Source organism: Aethalodelphis obliquidens, unplaced genomic scaffold (assembly GCF_003676395.1).
Source record: "Aethalodelphis obliquidens isolate GAN/ISIS:26980383/991018 unplaced genomic scaffold, ASM367639v1 scaffold58, whole genome shotgun sequence".
NCBI lineage: Eukaryota > Metazoa > Chordata > Mammalia > Artiodactyla > Delphinidae > Aethalodelphis > Aethalodelphis obliquidens.
Window position 1 is genome coordinate 8,821,628 of NW_020838002.1, and position 26,337 is coordinate 8,847,964.

General features: G+C 38.2%; 1 protein-coding gene across 2 annotated transcripts in view; it reads left to right on the forward strand.

Annotated features, from left to right (window-relative positions):
- The first annotated feature begins 1,449 nt into the window (after positions 1-1,449).
- MED13 (mediator complex subunit 13) overlaps positions 1,450-26,337 on the forward strand; it is a 95,232-nt gene continuing 70,344 nt past the window's right edge. The window contains exons 1-3 of one of the 2 annotated variants that reach the window (XM_027087275.1): positions 1,450-1,592; positions 3,410-3,644; positions 11,799-11,967. In XM_027087275.1, coding sequence (XP_026943076.1) covers positions 1,527-1,592; positions 3,410-3,644; positions 11,799-11,967 — 470 coding nt within the window. In that variant the 5' untranslated portion in view covers positions 1,450-1,526. The remainder of the gene's footprint in view (positions 1,593-3,409; positions 3,645-11,798; positions 11,968-26,337) is intronic. The other variant, XM_027087274.1, reaches the window with a different exon arrangement.

Consider the following 26,337-nt stretch of genomic DNA (forward strand, 5'->3'; position numbering starts at 1 on the left):
TAGAGATGCAGCGGTGAACCAAAGTAAGTCCGTGTTCTCACAGAGATGATGCTCTAGTGGGCACTTACATACACTGGTTCACTTATTCCTCACAATGGCCACACCTAATGATGACAACAATAATAGATAACTCCAAACAGTGTTTATCTGTGCCGGGCACTGGGCTACGTGATTTCTTTGTGTTAACTCAATTACCACAACAACCTGTGAGGTAGGGGATATGTTTTCCTCATGTCGCAGATGAGTAAACTGAGACACAGAGAGGTAAGTGATTCGCTCAAAGTTCGAAACCAGGCAGGGTGGCTCTAACTCCCAGGCTGTTAACCACAGGCTATATTGTTCCGTTTATGTTTCTTAACATCACAACTTTCAAGTGACCGAATCCTCTCTCAGATCATCTGACTCCCAAGCCCAGGGGTTTGCTCTGCACCCCACGGCCTTGTGGAATAAATGAGAATGGCTTGGAATTTTTGCAACACTTTCTCTTCCAAAGAATTCAAACTGATTTCAACGTAATTCTCAGATTTGTGATGTGAACCCTCTTGTACTGTAAATTCTCCGGCAAGGAGAAAGCGCCAGGGCCCGGGTCATCTCACACTGGCCGGGGCACCCAGCAGATGGCGCTATTTTAGTGGCCACCAGCTGGCTACCCTGTGCCCCTGGGCTCACCGCCTCTGCTGAAAGCTTCCCGGCCCTCCCTCGCTCCCTCCTCTCTCCTCCTCCCCACGGAGATCCGGGCCCATGTGACCTTCAGGCGGCCAATGGGCGAGCAGAGAGGGCGAGCTGGTCCCTGTGGCCGCCATTAAAGCGAAGGGAAAACCCGTGAATTCGGATTAAAGGGGGAAAAACACCGCCCGCTGGGCCCACAAAATGGGGGAGTCTACGGCGTCCCGGAGGTGAGGCCGCAGGAGAGCGGACGCTGGTCCGGCTTGGCTCAGGGACGACACGAAGACACAGCCAGAGAATGGTCTGAGCCCGCAGACGCCGCCACCACCTCCGCCACAGAGGAGACTCTGGGCTTAAGGACATCGCCGCTGCCGGGCCGGGGGCCTCGGCTTCTCTCCCCGTTCTCGCCCTTCCCGCCCCTCTGCGGGCGCCTCTTTGCCCGGGAGAACCCTCCAGGGCTTGGGCTCTGCCCTCTCGGACTCGATTTTAATTATTTATTGTGTAATTTATTATTTTTTCTTGTGGCAGGGGCACACATCCCCTCTGTCCCCCAGAGAGGGACGAGCGTCCGCGGGCTCCGCGGCGGCCTCAGTCCGGCCGGCGGGGCGAGCGCGGCGCGGCCCTCCCGCCTCCGGCCCTCGGCCCCGGGCGGCTGGGTGCCGGCCGGGCGGCGGGGGCTGCTCGCGGCGGCGGGGGGGTGGGTGGAGAGGGCTGGCGGCCCGGCGGCCTCCTCTTCCACCGCCCCCCCCCAACCACCACCCCCCCGCCCTCCCCGGTGTCTGTGTTTCTCTCTCTGGTCGGAGGCGGCGGTAATGGCGGATGGTGGGTTGTGGCGCCGGCGGCGGCTGCTGTGAGGGACGATGAGTTCCTCCTTCGTGCCGAACGGGGCCAGCCTGGAAGATTGTCACTGTAACCTCTTCTGCCTGGTGAGTGACGGGCGGGGGCCGCGGCGAGTGGGCGGTGGGGGAGGGGCCGCGAGGTGCGCCCTTGGGCCGTGGGGGAGGGGGTCCGGGTCGGATCCAGATGCCCGAGTACCCGGGCGAGGCCCAGCCGGAGCCGGCGCCGCGGCAAGCTCGGCACCAGCCCGGAGACGCGTTCCACCCCCGCCGTCCTGGGCTCTGTTTTAGGAGTGTCGGCCTTTTTTCTTGTTTCCGACTCCTTTTTCCTCACCGTAGTCTTGTCTTCAACTTGGGCTCCTTATCTGGCAGGACGCTAGCATTTCCCTCTGTGTTTCTTGCTTAACTGTTGCTTTTCTCCTTGTTGACCATGTACCCCCTCCTCCCACTTTCCACTGTCGCCAGTTCTCCCACTGCCTCACTCTGCTCATTTGGTTTCTCCCAGTAAACAGGACCCCGGAACTTAAGCACTCTTTTCGTTTTGCGTTTTTTCATATGAGTCAAACTGTAGGGGTCTAGTTTCTTCCTTGGGTGACTTCAGACTCTGTGTAAAAAACAGTAAATGCCATTTCATATGTTTTCTCTTTTAAACTGTGCAAAGAGTTTGCCATTTTGACAATTTCTGGCCGTCTTGCTTTTATTAGAACGTTACGTTTGTGTGAGAGTGGAGCGGGCTGATGGAGGAGGTTCTGTGGTTCTGTACTGAATGTTTTGATATTTGTCTGTTCTGCCTGCGTATTTAGAATGTTTTGAGGAGGCTGCTCCTCCTTTTATTGAAAAGTCAGGGGAAGCTGGATGTAGGGAAGACAATTGTGTAGGTTGGCCCAGGTCTGGGAACATCCAATAAAGACTTTGAAAGTACCAACTGTTGCAAAATTCAGTCTTCAGTTAGATAGTAGCTTAGCTTCATAAATGATTTAAAGTTTCGGTAACTTTCTTTTTTCGATTTCCCTGTCCTATGAGAAATATTAAGAGAGTGTGTGATAGGTAAGTGAATTGAGTGGGCGGAGCACAACTAGTTGGCAAGTGTAAACTGCCAGTCGTGTATCAGCAGTTTCATTTTTGGCACCTTAGGCTTTGCACCTTTAAGTTATATTAAAGAGTTACTGAATTTGCTCTGATGAATTACTTTCACAATGCTAAGTAGAGCTCTTTAACGCCTTTCCCCCTTATAAAATGTTTTCTTGTACAATATCCATTAATCAGCATTTCTTCATATGTAATAAGACAAACGGGTTTTACGTTTCTGTCTTCTTCACCTCAGTCTATTTTTGGTACTTTTAGGATCAGGTTCTTTGAAGATAAGACTAGCACAAATCTGATGGTTCTTTGTAAGCAGCTATTTGATTTTTCCTAAAAGGGATGTGTAAAGATTTAACAAGATTTTTTTCAAATGTAGTTCACATTTCATTAGAGCCATGACTTCTATAAACATGGAATGATGAATCTTTAAAAGTTAATTTTGGTATAAGTTTGACACCAAGAAACAAATGTAACCAGTTAGAGCAGAACTTAGGACAGAGAGTAAATGTTTACTCAGTGTGCAGCATTAAAGTACATGTTTATATTTAACATTGTTAAGTTTCTTTTATTTCTCCTTGGGACACATTTATTGACTTGCTATTCAGTGACATGTCAGCATTAATTTTTTAACTTTGTTTTTTTCCTTTAAGTTTTGGTTGCTGAATTATCAGAATAAGCTTTTTTTTTTTGTCAGTCTGCTTTAATATCGTAAGCATATGTTGAAAATTGTAATGTCTTAATGAAATAAGGGACTTTAATAGTGAGTACTTTTGATTTTGAGTGAATACGCAGTAATAAAAAAAATCATGCTTTCTTTTCTTCAGGCTGACTTGACGGGAATTAAATGGAAAAGATATGTATGGCAAGGCCCAACTTCTGCCCCCATTCTGTTTCCGGTGACAGAGGAAGACCCCATTTTGAGCAGTTTTAGTCGCTGCCTTAAGGCAGACGTACTTGGTGTTTGGCGGCGAGATCAAAGACCTGGAAGAAGAGAATTGTGGCTATTTTGGTGGGGCGAAGACCCCAATTTTGCTGACCTTATTCACCATGACCTGTCAGGTGAAAGCAACTTATTTCTAACTGACGATATAGCAATGTTGTATACTTTTCTTAAAAACATTTGTATTAAAAATTAAGATTTTTTTGGTGGAACATTGTTGAGTATGAAACCAGATAAAACTTCAGCTTCATGTTTTAGTTCACTGGGGTTATTTTATTTTACTTAAAATTATGCATATTATGGCAGGTTTTTTAAGCCTTGAATAACTTTATTCTTTTACCACCCAGCTTTCTCATGAATTTCTGGCAGACAGGGCCCAAGGAAGGCATGTTACGTTAATTAACTTAAGAAAAATGGAATTGGGGAGCATTTCCTAACAAAGTCATAAAATACTTTGGAAGCCAAGTGTAACTCATCTTTGAGTCAGTTCTGCCACTGCTGTCTTCTGTATGAATGTGTAAACAGTTGTAGAAGGATCTAGAAATGTTGTATTGTAACTTTCACGTGTTTTTTTCCCCAAGCATATAGTTACTTTATTATTTTTATTTGTGGCTGTTACATTATTAACATATGAATGCATATGTTAATTTTCTTATTCTTGGAAAGTGATACTTTTATTTTAGATACTGTTCCATCAAAGACTGTCTTTGATATGAAACAGTGCCAACTTGTTAGCTTTTACAGTGGGACATGGAATCATAATCTGAAAAGTTAGAGAAATAATCTTATGAGCAAATCAGTAAAATTAAAGTAAAATTAAATGTAAGTTGTTTTGATGTATATTAAAATATTATGTGGGTATTTTTTTTCGATGTTTTATGTTATGTGTTTAAATATGTTTTCTCCTGAAACTTCAGTTATATAAAAAAAATTTTTTCTCTAGTTTAACTGTTTTTTAGCATATTTTCTTAAAAATGGTAATACCGACACCTTAAAATATTGATTTGAACACAATGAAAGTAATTTTGGAAGATTAGGCTTTACTTGTCAGATTTTGCTGAATGCCATTGAATCCTAAGAGTTTATCAGAGTGAAAGCAATTGAAGTAGTAAAGAAAAATATATTAGTAGTTGTATGTAATCATATTTACTGTTCCAAGTCTGTCCTATACTGTTTTAAACAGGTGGTGTAGCCAATGGTATTTTTATAATGTTTTAGCTTTTTTTTTTAACTTGTCATTTACTTTAGAATGTTTTTACCTAAATCAGACATATCTTAGAGAATAATAAGGTCTTTGCTGATAGAGTATATTTGTCGCGCCCTTTTGTTTGCTCCAGGGACACCGTCTGCCTCCCTTTTGGGGTAATTAGTCTGCCTCTGTCTCTCTAGCTAACCCCTTTTTCATTTCTTCCCATCTGTGGCACTCTATCCCCTTCTTTTAAGCTCCCCTGAGAAGAGAGCAGCTGGACAGTAGGGGTGGCATCAGCTGCAGGAGGCAATCCTGAGTTCCAAGTGGAGGTGTAGTAGTGAGGAAAAGGGAACCGGAATGACCCAGGTGGTAACAGAAAGCTGGTTAATTTAGTTTCAGCCTGCTCTTCACAGGCAGTGTCCTTCTGTTTGCTTCAGCACCTACCAGATCTTGTGACTGAAATATTTGTGATTATGGTGATAATGGTGCCCCTCTTGTTGGTGAGGGAAGGAGGGAGGCATTCCTTTTTGCAGATTAGAATTCTCAGTTTTTCTTATTAACTCAGTAATAAAAGTACAGAGTTGCCTTTGCTTAACCCCCTTAATCTCCTTTGTGTCATCCATAGTGTATATTTTAAAAGTAACTTTTTGTTTTAAAATAGTTTTAGATTTACATAAAAGTTAGAGATAGTATAGAGAGTTCCTGAATAACAACCCTCACCTAATTTCTTTTATTGTTAACATCTTCCATCAAAATGTACATTTTTCACAGCTAATGAACCAGTATTGATACATTGGTATTACCTAAAATTGATAGTTTCTTTGGTTTTCTTTTATTGTTACCTAATGTCCTTTTTCTATCCTATGATCTTATCAAAGATACCATATTACGTTTAGTTGTCATGTTTCCTTCAACTGTTCTAGACTGTGACAGTTTCTCAGACTTGCTTTATTTTTGATGATCTTGATAGTTCTGAAGAGTTCGGTCAGGTTCCATAGTGCCTTTTAAATTTCTGCCTGCCTCTTACATGTAGCACATGTTTGGGTCACCTTCCTTTCAAGATTTGCTGATATGTAGAAATAGAATGTAAACTGGTTTTATTGCTAATTGGTGAAAGTCTGTTACAGCAAACCAGATCTGATTTGATACATACTTTAACTCTCAGTTACCTGTTTTGTAGCAGTAGTCGTATTTAGTAATTTGCAAAGACTTGATGATTTTTGGGTCAGGATTTGTGCTAACTAGTACTGGCCTAACTGTTAACATTCCAGAAAGATAATTTGTTCATAATGTCCTTTGAATCCCAAAGCCAAACACTTTTTTTCTTGTACTTTTTACTCTGTTCCCTCTAAGAGAATGGATAGTTGGATCAGTATCCATATGTTTTGATAGAAAAAGAATTGGAGAACAGAACTCCTCTTTGATTACAACCTTTTAAATTTTAATTTTTTTTAAATAAATTTATTTTATTTTAATTTATTTTTGGCTGTGTTGGGTCTTTGTTGCTGCAGGCAGGCTTTCTCTAGTTGCGGTGAGCAGGGGCTACTCTTTATTGTGGTGGCTGCTCTTGTTGCGGAGCACGTGCTCCAGGGCGCAGGCTCAGTAGTTGTGGCTCACGGAGCAACAGGCTTAGTTGCTCCGCGGCATGTGGGGCCCTCCCAGACCAGGGCTCGAACCTGTGTCCTCAGCACTGGCAGGTGGATTCTTAACCGCTGTGCCACCAGGGAAGCCTTAAATTTTAATTTTTTTAAATTTAAACTTTGTAGCAGTCCTCATTCAGTGGTTGTGTGATAGAGATGTAAATGTGGTGGTGGGAAAATTTTAGTTTAATTCCTCTGGTCAAAAGTCTTTATATTGGTTCTTTTAAGTGTACTGTTAGTTTGTTTCAGAGCAAAGTTGTTTCATTATTATTAGTGTGTTCTCAAAGGAGAAGAGTTTTGTGGGTATTTTTATTCTGTGCCTTACCCTTTTTTGAATTTTATTGCTGTCATCATTGGCTTTTAGTTTTTCCCTTGAAACAAAAATAAAAACAGCTGCTCCCTCTCTGAGGTTTGCATCTTAAAAAGAAAATGATAGTAGCTAGAATGTGATAAGACTCTTTGAGAAAACTGATACCTTGAGAACTGAAAAAACAGAATCAGTCCGGGCTAAAAATATTTATTTTTCCTGGCTCCTGTGGTATATATATGGGATTTCAGCAACATGTCCAAATACTTTTCATTATAACAGAATTTCATTGTAAATAGTGTCAAACTAAACAGGCCGTTGTTTAGTCTTAGAATTTAATTTTGGATGCTTTTACTGAAGGATTTTTTTTTTTTAATTTATTTTTGGCTGCATTGGGTCTTTGTTGCTGTGCACGGGCTTTCTCTAGTTGCGGAGAGAGGGGGCTGCTCTTCGTTGCTGTGCGTAGGCTTCTCATTGCGGTGGCTTCTCTTGTTGCTCTAGAGCACAGGCTCAGTAGTTGTGGCTCACGGGCTTTGTTGCTCTGCGGCATGTGGGATCTTCCCGGACCAGGGCTCGAACCCATGTCCCCTGCATTGGCAGGTAGATTCTTAACCACTGCGCCACCAGGGAAGCCCTGAAGGGTATTAATTACAGTGGAATTTAACCTTAAGTGGCAGCTTTAACAAGGTTGACAAATAGGTAAATAGCAGCCAAATATAGGAGTTTAGTGTCAGCCAAACTAAAAAATTGTTTTGTTCCCCAGGTAGCCGAAGAGAGTTAATTCATTTCTGTCTTCTGTTCCATAATTTACTTGTGACCAACTTTTTATGTTTGCTAATCTCTAGGGACAACTTTGTTTGCCATGCTTTTTTGTGTACTATCAGTTTTGAGCAGGAAAGTGTGTCTTTTAAATCTTCAAATGAAAGGTAAGCATATTAGGCTTCTTTTAAACCAAAATTTTTCAGGTTTTGCCGATCAGTAATGCTGCCAGTTTAAGGCTGTCAGTAATATTTGTTGAATGAATAGCTTATGAATGGGCAATTGTTGTTCAAGACAGACACTGAGCTACACATTTAAACATTTCTCTTTATATACACAGTATTTTCTACAGTGATCATTTTTGGCCCATTTATTATTCATTAGTGCATGTTGCATTTTAATAGTTTGGCAGACTTACTTAGGAAAAGATTCCTTTTTTACTGGCTTACCGCCGTGGAGATATTTAAAGATGTCAGTTTTGAGAAAACTGAGTACAAGTGCTAGGTATATCAACTTTTTTTGTTTTTTTTCCCCCACTCATGGAAAATTATTCTGATGACCTATCACATACTTTTGCATCACTATAATATGTATCCTCAGAAAAATTTTTTTTATGGAAACCAAATTTAGCATTTGAACTTATGCATTGTTTTCTTCAAATACTTTGTAAAATTTTTTCAAGTAATGACGATTAAGAGTTCTAATGCTAAGGGTAATGGAACAGTACTAAAAACACAGAATTGAAACTGTTTTCTCTGGGGATACAGATACAAGAGGAGGAAAACATTTATTTAAATATATTAAGCAGACTTTTTCCAGTAGGCTATGGTTGATTAAGTTCAAAAGAGCTAGGTAAAGATTTGCTATGTGTTCCTTCTCCCTCCCTTTTCTGTTATAATACTGGTGTTGAGATTCAAGGACTTATTTTAATTAATGTAAGAGGTGCATATCACTATGTCTTGGGTGGCTTAGTTGTACCATTTCACTCTTCTTTTTTTTTTTAATATTTATTGATTTATTTATTTGGCTGTGCTGGGTCTTAGTTGTGGTATGCGGGATCTTTAGTTGTGGCATGCGGGATCTTTAGTTGTGGCATGAGGAGATCTTTTGTTCATTTTAAAATTTTATTTATTTTATTTTTGGCTGCGTTGGGTCTTCGCTGCTGCCCTCGAGCTTTCTCTAGTTGCAGAGAGCGGGGGCTACTCTTCGTTGCAGTACAAGGGCTTCTCACTGCGGTGGCTTCTCTTGTTGCGGAGCACAGGCCCTAGGCTTGTGGGCTTCAGTAGTTGCGGCTCGCAGGCTCTAGAGCGTAGGCTCATTAGTTGCTTAGTTGCTTCCCGATATGTGGGATCTTCCTGGACCAGGGATCAAACCCGTGTCCCCTGCGTTGGCAGGCAGATTCTTAACCACTGCACCATCAGGGAAGCTCTGAGGGAATTGTTTAGTTGCAGCATGTGGGCTCCTTTAGTTGCGGCATGTGGGATCTAGTTCTAGTTCCCTGACCAGAGATCGAACCCGGGCCCCCTGCATTGGAGCGCGGTGGCTTAATCCCACCATTTCACTTTTTATATCTCTGAATACAACATGTAGAAGTACTTTTATTATGGTTATAATATCAAAATAGAAGCTTGGCTCAGTAGGCTTCTTGTTGCTAAGTGACACCCCCCCCCCCCAAAAAAAAACCCTTCAAGCTTTTCACTGAATGTTATTAGGAATTATTCTTATTATTTCCTCAGCAATGAAAAATGAAATTATGTTACTTTTGTGATGGTTGCTTAGTTACCAACCATATAGGTGAAGATATACTCAAGATATTTGTTGGCCTTAGAAAATCCTAACAAGTGGTCTGTTTGTTTTATGCGTAACTCCCATTTAGTGTTAATGAGCATTGTGGGCATTTGAGGGTATAATGTAAAATGAGTAGTAAGTTCACCTGAGTTTCTCTAGACAAAAAAATTTAGAGCAATGAGGGAGAAATGCTTGAATATTAATACTGGTTAATTTTCTAAACTATATTTATATTCTTAAACTATTTAAGTACAGGTTTAACTGAAATAGATTTTTAAAAATAAAGCCATAAAATATTCAGAATTTTATGTGAAAATTTATATAAATTATATTTATGTAATACAGTCGTATTACTTACTATTCTAAAGATTTTTAATTTACTCTTTTGGGGAAGAAGGCAAATTCAGTCTCAAGTTTTCAGTGAATAATTTTCTGATATTTGAAGTTTATAGTGACTGTACAACTTTGAAATGTAATGGTAAACTGTGTGTCTTGGTTCTTTGTTGGTTTAAAACTTAGAAGTAGTCAGAAAAAAGATTTTGGTAGGGGCTACTTACGTATGACAAATGTTACTCCATTGTGCTTCCTAGAAGGTAAGGATTTTTGAGGTAAAAGGCAATAAAAGTAAAAGTACACTAAATAGGTTATGAAGAAGTGAAGAATTCGGCATAATTCTCTTGGAATTAAGAATATGTGTACTTTTAGTAATCATAAATCACATAACTTTAGATAAATCTCTTAATGTTGTAGGTATTTAATTTTGAAATAATAGAACCTGATTAGGCTGAAAGCAGATTGCAAAAGATTCACTTTTTTTTCTCTCAGCAACTCACAAATATGCTTGTGACCTTCTAAATAAAGTGAAATCACTATGTGCCACTTCCCTTTTCTTCTAGCCTGTTTTCTTTAATAAAGTGAAACTTGTAAAATTTTGGCTTTAAATGGAAGTAGATAAGGATGTCTGTAATATAGTAGAATGTGAAGACCTTTCTCTGTTTATTATTAATGATTTAAAAATTATTTCAACTCTCAAGTATTGTCATTTTCTAAAGCTTACCTCATTTTTTAAGAGCTTACCTTTATTGAAAAAATACAATTAGTTTATTTGAAAGACTTCAACTATAATTTAGGAAACACTTTAAAGAGCAACATAAAATCAACATTAACCTTTGTAGTGGCACAAATTTCTAGTGCAGTTAAAGTCCACTGTCATGCTTTTGAGTTAATGTTTATTCTGCCCATTTGTTTTGTAAGTTATGAATATAAACCATGTGTCACTCTTAATATGTGTCTCTGCTTTTATTCAAAAGCATCTTAGTTTATTATTTTTCTATTGGAATGTTACATACATTTTTAGTGTTTAATTAAGAAAGATTATTTTTACTTAAATTGAAAGAAGACCCATATTTATAAAATGTTTATAAAGTTATAGAAGTTATAGAAGGATACTAAATTATATTTGAAATAGCAGTTTAAAATATTACAAAAGTTAAAATGCTGACGGTAGTAGCTATCATTTATAGTAGGATTCCTTGGATAGTTTGTTATAGGTATGAGATGGATAGAGAGTAAAAAGCTTTTTTTTCTGAACTACATCCATACTTATATCAAAATGACTGCATTTTTTTTTTTTCGCGCGCGGTACGCGGGCCTCTCACTGTTGTGGCCTCTCCCCTTGCTGAGTGCAGGCTCAGCGGACATGGCTCACGGGCCTAGCCACTCCGCGGCATGTGGGATCTTCCTGCACCGGGGCACGAACCCACGTCCCCTGCATCGGCAGGCGGACTCTCAACCACTGCACCACCAGGGAAGCCCTGACTGCATTTTTTTTGTTGTTGTTGTTTTTGTTTTGGTAACTTCACTTGGGTGGTTAATAGATTTGCTGGAAAAATTGAGGCTGTATAGTTAGTGAAGATTGCTATAACTTTATATCAGATGTGCCATTTAAAATTTGTCTTTGAATTTTTAAGTTTCTCCCCCCAAGTAGAGAATCCTATACTGAACAGTAAACATGGGAATCATTAGGTTGTAATGAGACCTAAGGTGGCTGATAATGCACTGCTTGTTGGGCTCTTTGCCAAAAGCTTCCTTTTTATCCATCACTTATTTTTATAGTTGAGTCATGGATTAGAATGCTGATGGACATAAAATATTTTGAGTTTAATTATTAACTGTCTAGTTTTTTTGGCAAGGTCCGTTTTGTAAAGTAACTAACAAGTGAGCCAGCTTAGAAATTGGCATCTTAGGTGTAGAATGTGTATTATTTCCCTTGGTTATACAAATGTCCTTTACATTTATACAGAAACCAAATCAGTCTGTTTGCAGTATATCGTTGCCTTTTTATATGGTGGAAAAATAATTTTCTGGTAATTTAATAGAATACATGGCACTTTGGCCTTTTATTCTCTATGGAGTAGCTTTGAAACCTGATATTTTAATGTCTAGAGAGATACCGAAGTGATTGTAGCTCACTATTCTGAGGTGAAGTAGGGTTTATGAATTTAGGGGTTAAACTATCACACTTTTTACTTAGCTCTAAGTAGATATAGTGCCACAGTGTTACCTTTTGTTTCTTTCATTTCTTTTATAGAAGAGGAAGATGGAGTGTGGGAGAATGGACTTTCCTATGAATGCCGTACTTTGCTTTTCAAAGCAGTTCATAATCTGTTGGAACGGTGTTTAATGAACCGGAACTTTGTACGTATTGGCAAGTGGTTTGTAAAGCCTTATGAAAAAGATGAAAAACCTATAAATAAAAGGTAAGCTATCTTATTTAAACTCTTACTTGATATTTCTTTAGGCTTGTTAATTTTAATGACTTTATAGAAAATGTGTGATAAATTAATATCTTGCAGACATTCAGGAGGTTAAGTTTGGCAAAGTACTATAAGTATTTAGTTTTCTTGGACCCCTTCATTCTTTCTTTTACACATTTGAATAATTTTCTTGCAGTGAGGTTAGGCTGTGTGTCAATGCAGTGGCCTAAGTTTTGTTCTGGGATGGTAGAAAAAATGTGGGATGAAAAGCAGAGACTTATGCATTGAAGTATACTTTTTTTTTTTTTTTTTTTTTTTTGGCGGTACGCGGGCCTCTCACTGTTGTGGCCTCTCCCGTTGCGGAGCATAGGCTCCGGACGCACAGGCTCAGCGGCCATGGCTCACGGGCCCAGCCGCTCCGCGGCATGTGGGATCTTCCCAGACCGGGGCACAAACCCGTGTCCCCTGCATCGGCAGGCAGACTCTCAACCACGGCGCCACCAGGGAAGCCCTGAAGTATACTTCTTTAGTACTAGTGGAAATACAGTCATGGTACTCTGTTAAAATTAAGCAGTATTAATATTTGTTTTTAGATGGTGATCTGTAGTCATGTTTTGGGTTGAGGTAATCCTTCTCATTCTCAAGCCTCTGTTTTTGCTCTAATTAAAGTAATTTAAATCTGTAATTTTCTATATAAGACATGTTTACTTTTGGGGTGTTTTTCAATTTTCTTCAACTTTGAATTAGGCAAATTTAGGACACTTAATTTGTAGGATAATTACAGATGCACAGAAGACTTTAAGACCTGTAGTCTTAAAAACTTTAGGTTACTACAGTTCTCTGATTTAAATAATATAAGGCACGATCTGTTAGAAGATTTAGTCCCAAGCAGTTGTTGAATTAGTGAGACTTGAAGAGAGATGAAACAGTGGTGAGTAAGATGGGATGTGGGAAAAACAGAAAATGAAGGAAATTTATTAGTTTTCCCTAAATGATGTGAGGATATGAAGTATTGGTTGTGACAGTAATCATTGTTGAGATGTCATTTTTTTACATCACGTGCACATCTATTTTCATGCGCACCCGAAATTTTTTCAGACTTCTCTTATTAGTTTCAGTGAAATGGATGACCAGGTAAGCCTGGAGAAATCAAGACTCTTTTCATTTTTTTCTCTCTGAAAATTAAAATAAACCTTTATTGTCAACAGAATAATTAATCGTACAAGTTAGGAGTGCATTCAGTTGCAAATGACAGAAAACCTAACTACCTGGCTTATGTAGGAATTGAATTTTCTCAATAGCAAGGAGTCTGCAGGTAGATAATCTGTTCAATAACGTCATCAAAAACTAAGGTTCCCTCGAGTTTTCTGCTCTTTCATCTTTAGCCTTTGGGTTTTATCGTCGTGGCCCCAGTAAGTGTTGCATCTCCAAACCTCACTCACAGTGGATTCCAGGCAGGAAGAGGAAGGGAGAGAGGAAGTGAGAAGTGATGACCCTTGGATCAGAAAGTAGATTCTTTTCTGGAAACTTTAGCTGACGTTTAATTGGCTGTACTACTGAGAGAAATATTTTTTTATATGGGAACACTGCCACTCTGAGCAAAATAAGGCTCTGATTAGTAAGAAATGGAGAATAGATACTAGGTAGGCAGTTAATTAGAGGAAGGGGAGTAAGTATCAGGTAGGCAATTAGCATTGTTCACTGTATATATTTATATAGTTTTAAGAAGTCAGGCTGATTACCAAGATTTAAAATGAAATGCTATAATCCTGAGCCCAGCTACTAGATGTGCTCCTCAGAGGCAGTCCCTTTTAATTCTTTTAACTGTCTTTTAATTTATGTATTTAAAAACTTATAAGCAAATACTGTGCTGATTCCTGAGTTTTCTGTTATTTCAGTTATTCAGGATTTAATCTATTGACTTTCTATTAATGGTTTAGCTATCTAACTACCCCAGATGCTTAGACATCGGCATACCTATATACTCTGTTCCCTCTTCCCTTCTCTTTTTTCCCAATATAGTTATGAGATTTGGTAAAAACAATACCTATTGTTTCTATTACTATAATTTTATAAATATTATTTTCAGTGAGCCATTTGGTATATTAAGATTACATTCCATTTCCTCTCTATAATTTTGTTTTCCCCAGTGTTAATGATTATCTCTTTTTTCACTTAATTATCTATGCCAGGGGCTGGTAAACTACCACCCCACAGGGCAAGTATAGCCTGCCACCTGTTTCTGTAAATAAAATTTTTATTGTAACACAGCCCTGTTCCTTCATTTGGATTATTTTTTTTTTTTTTTTTTGCGGTATGCGGGCCTCTCACTGTTGTGGCCTCTCCCGTTGCAGAGCACAGGCTCCGGACGCGCAGGCCCAGCGGCCATAGCTCACGGGCCCAGCCGCTCTGCGGCATGTGGGATCTTCCCGGACCGGGGCACGAACCCATGTCCCCTGCATCAGCAGGCGGAGTCTCTACCACTGTGCCACCAGGGAAGCCCCATTTGGATTATTTTATGCCTGCTTTCACACTACAGCAGAATTGAATAGTTGTGACAAGAGACAGATGACTCCACAAAGCCTAAAATATTTAGCCTAAAATATTTCTCTGGCTCTTTACAGATAAAGTTTGCTGAACCCTGATCTATGTACTTATTGGTAATTTGCCCCTAGGCTATGTACCAGAAGTATAAAGTCCAGTTTGGACTTCTTGTTCTATAAGGCCTGTTTCACAGCAGTCATCTTGGGAATTCTCGTCGCCTTTTTGTCTGTGTTGGATCCCTTATTTTCTGGATCTCATGTTTTCTTTTTTTGTCTTACTGTTTTGGTAGTGCCCATCTACCTGTAGTTTCCTGAAGTACATAAGAAGTAATATTTTTGAGCTCCTGAATGTCTGAATTACCTCCTTTTCTACTCTTAAGACTTTTGGGCACTAAAATGCTGACTGGAAGTCCTGTGTATGTGAATAGCTCTGAAGTTGCAGGCTTTAGTATGGTGATTGGTCAGGAACCTGGCCATTTTTATTTAGAACTCTGTTGTTATTATAGTAACCACCAGCCAGTTGTAGCTATTTAAATTTCAATTAATTGAAAAAATAAAAATTCAGTTCCTCAGTTGTGCAGACCACATTTCAAATGCTCTTATGACTGCTGGCTATTGTATTGGGTAGTGTAGGTAGAGAATATTTCTATCATTGCAGAAAGTTCTTTTGGATGGTATTGCTTCCACCAGAGCCTTTACACTTATAATTAAAATAATACCTTAGGAGCATCACTAAAGAAGTCAGTCAAGGTTTTTTTGTTTTATTTTTGGCAGTCAATGAAAGACTATACTTTAAATTTTACCATAAAGCTATGTTTATCTTCTGCCACACCTGTGGCTTTTATACAGTCTCTTTATCTCCATTTTCATTAAATATAAGCACCACAAGTTTAAGGTGGCATATTAGTAGCCATTTTATATAGCTTTAGGATGTCCTTTGGTTGGGTTCCTCAATACCTCTGAAAACCTGAACTTCTAGGGAAGCTAAGAGCTATCACTGTTATGTTTTCTAAGGACTCAGTTCCCTTCTTCTTGTCTTCTAAGGTAGCACTGTCTAATAGAAGTATAATGTGAGTCGAAATATAATGTGAGTCGCATATGTGTTTTTTTTTTTTTTTTTTTTTGCGGTACGCGGGCCTCTCACTGCTGTGGCCTCTCCCGTTGCAGAGCACAGGCTCCAGACATGCAGGCTCAGCAGCCATGGCTCACGGGCCTAGCCGCTCTGCGGCATATGGGATCTTCCCAGACCGGGTAATGAACCTATGTCCCCTGCATCGGCAGGCGGACTCTCAACCACTGCGCCACCGGGGAAGCCCGCATATGTGTTTTTAAATCTGGTAGTAGGCACATTAAAGAAAGTTTTTAAAAAAGTGAAATTAATTTTAATATATTTAATCTAATATATCTATTTCAGCATGTAATTACATATAAAGATGATATGAGCGAGGTATTTTCTTTTTTTTCTTTTCTTTTTTAACTAAGTCTTTGAAATCTAATATGCATTCTGTACTTAGAGTACACCTCGGCGTTGTCTGGTCACATTTACAAGTGCTGAATAGTCATTTGTATATTGGTTTGCATTAACAGCGCAGTTCTAGGGCTTGAAGCCCAGCCGGGCTTGGTAGTGCTTATTGGTAAAAGATCTCTTCTGTCTGGCTTATGAACCCTCTTGGAATTGTATGCTAAATTGTGACTGTACTCTAGCATCTCAAAGGTAGGGGAAACTTCCATCTTATGTCAGGGTATCCACTGTTTGCCAAGTTGGGCATAGTTACTGTCTTGTTTTTCCTCCTTTTAGCCTGTCTGTGCTAGTCTATTATTAATGTCTGTCATCAAGATTATTATGCATCCTATTTCTGAAGTCTTAAGTGATGATATATAATAGTACTTATGACCCATGAAATTTCTCTGTGATGCTTGAGTCATTAGGATTTGCATGGTCAGTTTTCCACATTCTCATGCTTTCCAGAAACATTAATGAGAAAAAAAATGAAGTGCTAAGAAAGACTTTTTTTCCTCCCCATTAAGCTTTTCTTACTATCGTTTCTTACTATGATTCTTAGCGATTCATACAAATCTGTCTTTTTCAACTGTTGGTTTTAGATATGAACCATAATAGAGAAATTTTTTTTCTGAAGGGGAGAAGGGAATGAGCATAACTGGCCAAGCAGTGTTTGAAATCAGGGCTTAATATGTATTAAATCAATTCTCAAAACAGACCTATTACTCCAGTTTTACAGTTGATAAATCTGAAGCATAGGGAGGTTAAGGAACTTGTCCAAGGTCATATTTCTTGCAGATATTGGAGCTGGATTATAGGGCATGAAAAATATGAGACAGATTGTGGACCCTGTGGACCACTGTATCTCCTGTACCTACATCTTTTTAAAGTTATTGGAAATAGTAAAACAGAAGACTTAAAAATTTAAAATATTAGGGAGATACGGTATTTCCTGAACACTTGAAGTTGTAAACCAGAATAATATGTCATTGCTTTCTAAGTATTCTTTACTGTATGATGTAAGTATTGTGTTCACTGAGTGAGCAGAAGTATGTACAAAATCACAGATAAGGTGTTTTATTCTGGATTTTAATATAGATCTTTTGTTCATTGAGATACAGCAAGGATACCTGATATTGAAATTACACTTATAAATTCAAGAAATTTAAAAAGTGACTGAGGGGGCTTCCCTCATGGTGCAGTGGTTGAGAATCTGCCTGCCAATTCAGGGGACACGGGTTTCATCCCTGGTCCGGGAAAATCCCACATGCCGCAGAGCCACTAAGCCCGTGCGTCACAACTACTGAGCCTGTGCTCTAGAGCCCGCGAGCCATAACTACTGAGCCTTCATGCTGCAACGAGTGAAGCCCGTGTGACTAGAGCCTGTGCTCCACAGCAAGAGAAGCCACCACGGTGAGAAGCCAGTGCACTACAACAAAGAGTAGCCCCCACTCACTGCAACTAGAGAAAGCCCCACGTGCAGCAACGAAGACCCAATGCAGCCAAAAATAAATAAATATATATATATTAAAAAAAAAAGAACTTAAAAAAAAAATTACTCTGAGGGCTACAGAAATACAGATTAATGCAGTGGTCCCCAAACTTGTCCGGATGTGGAATCACCTTGAGAGATTAAAAAAATAACCTGTGTATTAACCTGGGAGTGTGGTCTGGGCTTTGGAGTTTTTAAAAGATCTCTCTGTGTGATTCTAATGAAAGACAGGTTTGAAAACTATTGAATTGATGGAATAAAAATCTAGGAATTAGGATGACTAGGATTTTTTTTGGGGGGGATGTTAATTATTTCAAATAATGTTAAAATGGATGATTGTGAAAGAGTTGTGCATAATTTTTAAAGTATCACCATAACGTGTTGCTATTAGATAACACAACATAAATAGAAATATAGGACCAATTACATAAATTTTATCAATCCAATGATAGAATAGGATTCTTTTTTTTTTCATTGTGGTAAAATATACATAACAAAATTTACCATTTTAGCCATTTTTCAAGTGTATGGTTCCGTGGCATTAAGTATATTCACATTGTCGTGCAGCCATCACATTATCTATCTCCAGAACTTTTTCATCATCCTAAACTGAAGATCTGCCCATTAAATGATAACTGAACTTTTTCATCATCCTAAACTGAGAATCTGCCCATTAAATGATAACTCCCTGTTTTCTCCCCCTCCCAGCCCCTGGTAACCACCATTTTGCTTTCTGTCTCTATGAATTTGACTGTTCTAAGTACCTTACACAACTGGAATTATATAGTATTTGTCTTTTTGTGTCTGGCTTATTTCACTTAGCATAATGTCCTCAAGGTTCTCATCTAGGTTGCAGCGTGCATTTTCATTTCTTTTTAAGGCTGAATAATTTTCCGTTGTATTTTTATACCACATCTTGTTTATCCATTCACCTGGCATCTGACATTTGGGTTGTTTCCACTTTTTGTCTATTGTGAATAACACTGCTGTAGATAGTGTACAAATATCTGCTTTCAGTTCTTTTGGGAATATACATAGAAGTGGAATTGCGAGATCATACAGTAGTTCTATTTTTATTTATTTTTTGAGGAATCGCTGAAGTCTTTTCCACATTGGCTGTACCATTTTATATTCCTACGAGCAGTGCAGGAGGATTCCAATTTCTCCACATCCTCACCAACACTTCCTTTCTTTTTAAAAAAGTAGTAGCCATCCTTAGGGTGTGAAGGGGTTATCTCATTGTCGTTTTGATTTGCATTTTCCAAATGATTAATGATGTTGAGCATCTTTTCACATGTTCGGTGGCTATTTATGTATCTTTGGAGAAATGTCTCTTCAAGTCTTTTATCCATTTTTAATTGGTTGTTAGGATGACTAGAATTTTAAGTCAACATTCCCTTTAACTAGGTTTATGATTTTAAGACAAGTCACTTAACTTCATTGTGCCTTGAATTCCCTACTAGCAAAATGGGATGTCATCTTTCTGTAACTACCTAACAGAAGTGCTAAAAATAGATTAGATATAGTACCTCCTAAAGCAGTATAGATAACTGTTATATTATTAGAACAGCTAACTTTATTAGCATATTTTCATTTTCTGTCTTAGAATAAAGAATCTTTTGTTTAATTTCAGTACTTAAGGAACATTTTTCTACAATAGAAGATTATCTGTTGAGGTTTCATCTGTAAAATTCTGCCTCACTCATGCCTTTTTGTTTTGGTTATTATAGTAAAAGCTCCTGGAGAGCAGTTTTACTGTATACAATACTTTATAGTAGCCTAACGGTACCTTGGAGTCTCATTGTAGTTGCACATATTTGTTTTAACTCCACTTTTCTAAGTGCTAAGTACCAAAAATTAGGTGATGTTATAAAATGATCTCTCTCCTTGAAAGACAAGACATTGTGAATTTAGTATGGCAGTATTATCTAACATTCGCTTTGGCCTATAATATTTTCTGACTAGATTACCTTTAATATAGACATACTTTGGAGATATTGCAGGTTCTTTTCCAGACTACCACAGTACAGCACATATAATAAATCGAGTCACAAGAATTTATTTGGTTTCCAGTGCATTTAAAAGTTATGTTTACACTAACTGTAGTCTATTAAGTGTGCAGTAGCATTATGTCTAAAAAAACAGTGTATATAGCTTAATTAAAAATACTTTATTTAAAAAATACTAACCATCATCTGAACTTTCAGCAAGTCATAATTTTTTTGCAATAGTAACATCAGAGATCACTTATAACAGATCACCATAACGAGTATAATAATGAAAAAGTTGGAAATGTGAGAATTACCAAAATGTGACACAGAAATATGAAGTGAACATATGCTTGAAAAAATGGTGCTGACAGACTTGCTCGATGCAGGGTTATCATACACCTTCAGTTTGTAAAGCACTCAATTATCTGTGAAGTACAATAAAGCAAGGTATACCTCTGTAAGAATTTCAGAAATTTTATCCCATATTTAGAATGTTTAGTTTTTTCCTCCTATATCATGCACAAACTTGGCTTATTTTCAACCGTTTTATAACTAGATCAGACTGTATTGGAAACATATGCTAGCAGTATAGGAGGTGATTTTTTTTTAAAATAGGTAACTGAAAAAAAAAAAATAGGTAACTGAAAGTGAGAGCTTGCTGTTAAGTAGGGCAGTGCAGATAAATGGTGGGAGCAGAGAGATGATTCTCTTTTAGTATTTTATGTATGAAATGAAACAGTTGAAAGCTGTATTTTTTTTTTAGACTTTTTTTTGATGTGGACCTTTTTTTTTTTAAAATAAATTTATTTATTTGTCTGCTTTGGGTCTTCGTTGCTGTGTGCGGGCTTTCTCTAGTTGCGGCAAGCGGGGGCTACTTTTTGTCGTGGTGTGCAGACTTCTTGTTGCGGTGGCTTCTCTTTATTGCGGAGCACAGTCTCTAGGCATGCGGGCTGCAGTAGTTGTGGCACGCGGGCTCAGTAGTTGTGGCACGCGGGCTCAGCAGTTGTGGCTTGCGGGCTCTAGAGCGCAGGCTCAGTAGTTGTATGGCACACGGGCTTAGTTGCTCCGCGGCATGTGGGATCTTCCTGGGCCAGGGCTCGAACACGTGTCCCCTCCATTGGCAGGCGAATTCTTAACCACTGCGCCACCAGGGAAGTCAGATGTGGACCATTTTTAAAGTCTTTATCGAATTTGTTATAATATATATTTTTTTATGTTTTGGTTTTTTGGCCATGAGGCATGTGGGATCTTAGCTCCCTGACCAGGGATCGAACCCACACTCCCTGCACTGGAAGGCAAAGTCTTAACCACTGGACCCCCAGGGAAGTCCCGAAAGCTGTATTTTTAAGAACTCTAGTTCACTAATTAAGTATGAGGATATAAAGTTCAGGTCTCCTAGCCTCTTTGTCTTTAAGGATAAAGAACATGAGACTGTTTTAGGTTGTTGCATAAACTTACAGATGTTCTTGGAAGTATTTGCAATTTAGATTTGGGAATTTGCTGTTGAGTTACTGAGTAAGCACACAGCAGTCATAATCATTTGTATAGAGAGCATACTTACTTGATCCCTAAAACTAATCAAATTACAATTTCTCTGTGTTTCGATTATTATTGCTTGAGTCATTTCCTTAATAAATGTTTTCCTTGACATAAAGTATTTTTAGTAATTTCCCTTTATACTCTTAAATTTTGCCCCTACCAAGAAATTTGTCTTTTAATGTTACCTGAAAAATACGTAAAAAGCTTGTAATGTTAAAAAATATATATTCGTTCTAACCAGTTTAATATGAAATTTTCTTAACTTTTTTAGCGTGTTGTGTTTTTGTTTTTGTTTTGCGGTATGCGGGCCTCCCACTGCTGTGACCTCTCTTACTGCAGAGCACAGGCTCTGGACGCGCAGGCCCAGTGGCCATGGCTCATGGGCCCAGCCGCTCCGCGGCATGTGGGATCCTCCCAGACTGGGGCACGAACCCGCGGACCCTCAACCACTGCGCCACCAGGGAAGCCCTAGCGTGTTGTCTTTTAAATTCTCATATCCTTTTTTGCTGTTTAGAGAGAGATGCTTTGAAAATTGATTTCTGCCTGTTTTACGTCAATACACATAATGGGCATTTCCCTCTCAAAAGTTAAACACTAGTGTTTGCTAAGATAAAAATACTATCTAGAAATTGTTATGTATTTATACATTCTGTAACTCAACCTTAACAGTTACAGAAGAATTCTGTCAGAAGACACTCGAAAGAGAAGCACAAATATCGCTTCATAGGCATTCCCACATTTAGTAATGAGATTAGTTGCATATATGTTTGTTTACTTTAGGTGCATTCTTTGAGGAAAATAAATGTATGAGACTTATGAGTAATTTTTAAAAATTCTAATGTTTCAACTGGTGTCAAGAGTAATGTTTGGTATTAACAAAAGGTACGAGAGTCACACTCTTGATTTAGTGTTTTTCTTGAGCTGTGTTATAACATAGGCCACACCATCGCTTTGTTGAGAAACTTTTTTTTTTCCAGCCCTACAGTTTTTGGGCTGTTTATATTTCCTTAAATTATGGTTGCAAACCAGCAAGTTGTTTTCTGAGTTCTTCTCTTTCTTTTAGTAGTTTATCAAGTGTAACTAGTAACAGTCAAACTACATTTTCACTTGATGTGTTCCCCCAATTCTGTAAGTTCATTTAGGCATGTTTTCTGCGTTCCAGATTATTTCAGGCAACAGTTTTATGAAGTATTTATCCATTACGTAACATGGGTTACCATTTTCCTCACTGTTTTTCAGTGTTTTATATTCCTTGCTACCAGTCCTCTGATTGCAAAACTAATGCCACATATTTAGGTTTTTGTCATGGTAGTCCCTCACCTTTGGTGCCAGTTTCTGTATCAGCTATTGCTGTGTAACAAACTACCCCAAAACATAGGGGTTTAAAACCACAGTTATGTATTCTCACTAATGTACCTACAGGTTAGCCAGGGGTTAGCCAATCTAGTCACACTATAAACCATAGTGTGGGTAGAAGTGTATTCTGTATGATTCTCATCCTATTTAGATCAGTGAGCCAGTCAAGGCATGTTCTAATGGCAATTAAAGAAGCACCAGAGGGCAAGCTAAATTGCATAAGCATATTTCAAGCTTCTGCTTGGCCAAAGCAAGTCACAAAGTGAACCTAAGTCAAAGGTTGGGGAAGTATATTTCACTTCTAATAAGAGGGACTACAAAGTCTGGATAAAGGGAGGGATGAACAAAACATGACGAAGCTACAGTAATCAAAACAGTGTGGTACTGTCATAAAGACAGACATGTAAACCAGTGGAAGAGAATAGAAAGTTCAGAAGTAAATTCTTGTGTACGTATTCAAATAATCTTTGACAAGGGTGCCAGGACCACTCAATGGGGAAAGGATATTCTCTTCAACAAATGGTATTGGGAAAACAGGGTATCCACATGTAAAAGAAAGAAGTTGGACCCTTATATACAAAAAATAACTTAAAATGGATTAAAAACGTAAGACCTATAATAAAACTTCTAGGAAAAAACATAGTGGAAAAGCTTCATGTCACTGGATTTGGCAATGATTTTGTGGTTATGACACCAAAAACATAGGCAGCAGAAGCAAAAATAGACAAGTGGGACTATATCAAGCCTAAATACCTTTGTGCGTCAAAGGACATAATCAACAGGGAAAAGGCAGTTTATGGAATGGGAGAGAATATTTGCAAGTCATGTATCTGATAAGGTGTTAATATCCAGCATTATAAAGAACTCCTACAACTCCACAAAATATCAAATAACCCAATCTAAAAATGGGCAAAAGACTTAAGTAGACATTTCTTCAAAGCATGACATATACAAATGGCGAATAAGCATATGAAAGATGTTCAGCATCACTAATCAGAGAAATATAAATCCAAACCACAGTGAGATACCACCTCACATATGTTAGGATGGCTACTATGGCGAAAATAAAGAATAACAAATGTTAGTGAGGGCAGAGAAATTGGAACCCATGTGCACAGTTAGTGGGATTGTAAAATGGTGCAGTCACTATGGAAAATGATGTGGAGGTTCCTCCAAAAATTGAAAATGAAACTACCATATGATCCTACTACTACTTCTGAGTGTGTAACCAAAAGAAGCAATCCTACTTCTGAATGTGTATCCAAAAGAATCTAAAGCAGGATTTTGAAGAGATACTTGCACACCCAAGTTCATAGCAGCATTATTCCTAATAGCCAAGAGGTAGAACCAACCCAAATATCCATTGATGGATGATGGCTAAGCAAAATGTGTTATATGCATAAAATGAATTATTATTCCTCCTTAAAAGGAAAGAAATCCTGTTACGTGCTACACCATGGATGAACCTTGAGGACATTATGCCAAGTGAAATAAGCCAGTCACAAAAAGACATACTGTATGATCCTACTTATGCGAGGTATCTAAAGTAGTCAAGTTCATAGAAGCAGAAAGTAGAATGGTGCTTTTAAGGGGCTGGTGCAGGGGGAGTAGAAAGGGGAATTGTTGTTTAATGAGTGTAGTTTCAGATTTGCAAGATGATAAAGTTTTGAAGATCTGTTTTACACCAGTATGCATATACTTAACACTACTGACTGGTACACTTAAAATTGGTTAAGGTGGTACATGTTATGTTCTGTTTTTCTACAGTGATTAAGAAAATGAGAGAGGGTTGAAGAATTGGGACCAATAACTCTATCTTCCACAGATACTAAAGTTATGATTCCTTTTATCAAGGAATTTACAACCTGGCAGGGAGTTAAACTAGTAAATAATAGTAATTCTATGATAAATATTATTATAAGCATAGAATATTATGGGAGCACAGAAATCATGCTTAAAGGAGTCTTAAGGAATGATTAAGAAATGGAGAGAAATTTGTGGTAAACAAAGGGGTAGTTCTTGGTGGATTAAGTATCTGTCTAGAGAGTTTGGCAAGGATCAGATTGTGAAGGGTCTAAAGGGCTGTGCTAAGGTTTTAGGGGTTTTTTGACTTAGTCCTGAAGGCATTGGGGAGCTGTTGATTTTGAGCCTCCCAGTTACATGATTAGAATTAATTTTTAGATATCTGGCAGTGGTGTAAAGAAAGATAAATTAGAGATTTTAACAGCTACTCAGACCTTAAAGAGGCAAAAACCAAAAAATAATAAATTATTTAAGAACTAGAATCACTAGCAATTGGTGATAAATTAGCTGAACGTAGGGAGTTTCAGGAAAGTGAAAAATTTGGGATGATTTATATTTCTGGCATGTACAACTATATACAGATATAGACTTGATAAGAAAAGGAATATGTTTGGGTAGAAATAATAGGTGGTTCAGATGTGGACTTTACAGTATTTAGTACTGTGTGCCAAGGACCTATTCTAGATGCTGGGGATACAACATTGAACAAAGGAAACAGATTCCTCCTCCAATAGCACTTACAATCTTGGTGACTATAAGATAAACAAACTGTATAATATGTTAGATTGTGATTATTTTTTTAAGCCAAAACAAATCCCAGAAGAGGAATTGAGGGACAATTTAAAGTAGGGTGATCAGTGAGCACCTCACCTAGAAAGTCTTTAAACAAAAATCTGATGAAGGTGAATATAGCTATTTAGAGTGTTCCAGATGGAGTAACAGTAGGTAAAAAGGCCTGATGTGTTTAAGGAGCAGCAGAGAGGTCAGTTGAGGGAGAAGGGTAAGTATTAGAGGAAGACTAGTAAGAAATGAGATTGGCGAAGTAATAGGTATTGGGGGGTAGGCTGATGTAAGGCACCATAAGAAATAAGATAACTTTTATGACGTTACCCAAGTGTGATTCTTTTTCCCTTAGGAATTAAAAGTTTATTTTCATTATCTAGATCTTGTTAAGACCGTATCTTAGTATCCTGTACCTGATTTTTGTTACAGCACTTACCATAACTGGAATTAAATGTGCTTAGCATAGTGTCGTGTGCATTGCTATAAAATACTTTTTGAATAAAGCATTTTATACTTTTGAATAAAGGAATAACACTTGCCTTCACTTGGTGGTTTAATATATCTGAATATAATACTAAGTTTAATGCAGAGTTGTTTTGAATGTGTGTGGGTGGGGAGGGTGACATGTATGTTTTGTTTTAAGCATTTAGAGTTAGGTTTGCGTTTGGTTACTTTTTTTTTTTCTTTTGTCTATTTTGTAGTATAGGTTCCTTGCCACTGCTGAAAAGCAGTAATAAAATTGAGTTTATTTTAAATGAGCATTAGCAATGGTCTGTCTTTGGATGGATGGTTTTCTAAGTATATTCGTTAACAAGTCTCTTATCTTGATTTGGTGATTATTTTAGATTTATATGTCGACCCTTGAACAGCACGGGTTCACTTATATGCAGATTTTTTTCAGTAGTAAATACTGTATAGTACTGCATGATCCATGGTTGGTCAAATCTGTGGATTCAGAACCTTGCATATGGAGGATGGACTAGGTTATATGGGGATATTCCATTGCATGGGGAGGGTTGGCACCCCTAACCCCCCTGTGTTGTTCAAGGGTCAACTGTACTCTTATATCAAAGCAAATGTCTGTAGTTTCTGTAATTACTCAACCGTAGTTATTCAAATAGACTTAGTTTTTTAATAAGAAGAAACAAGCTTAATTTATTTATTAAATAATGTAAATAATTTTATTTTCTATAATCATCAATTATATCTCAATAAGGCAGGAACAAAAAAATTGGCTAAATGCAGTGTGGTATCTTGGATTGGACTCTGGAACATAAAAAGGGCATAAGTGGAAAAATCTGGTGAAGAAATAAAAGGCTGGCGTTAGTTAATAGTAGTAATGTGCCAATGTTAATTACTTGTTTG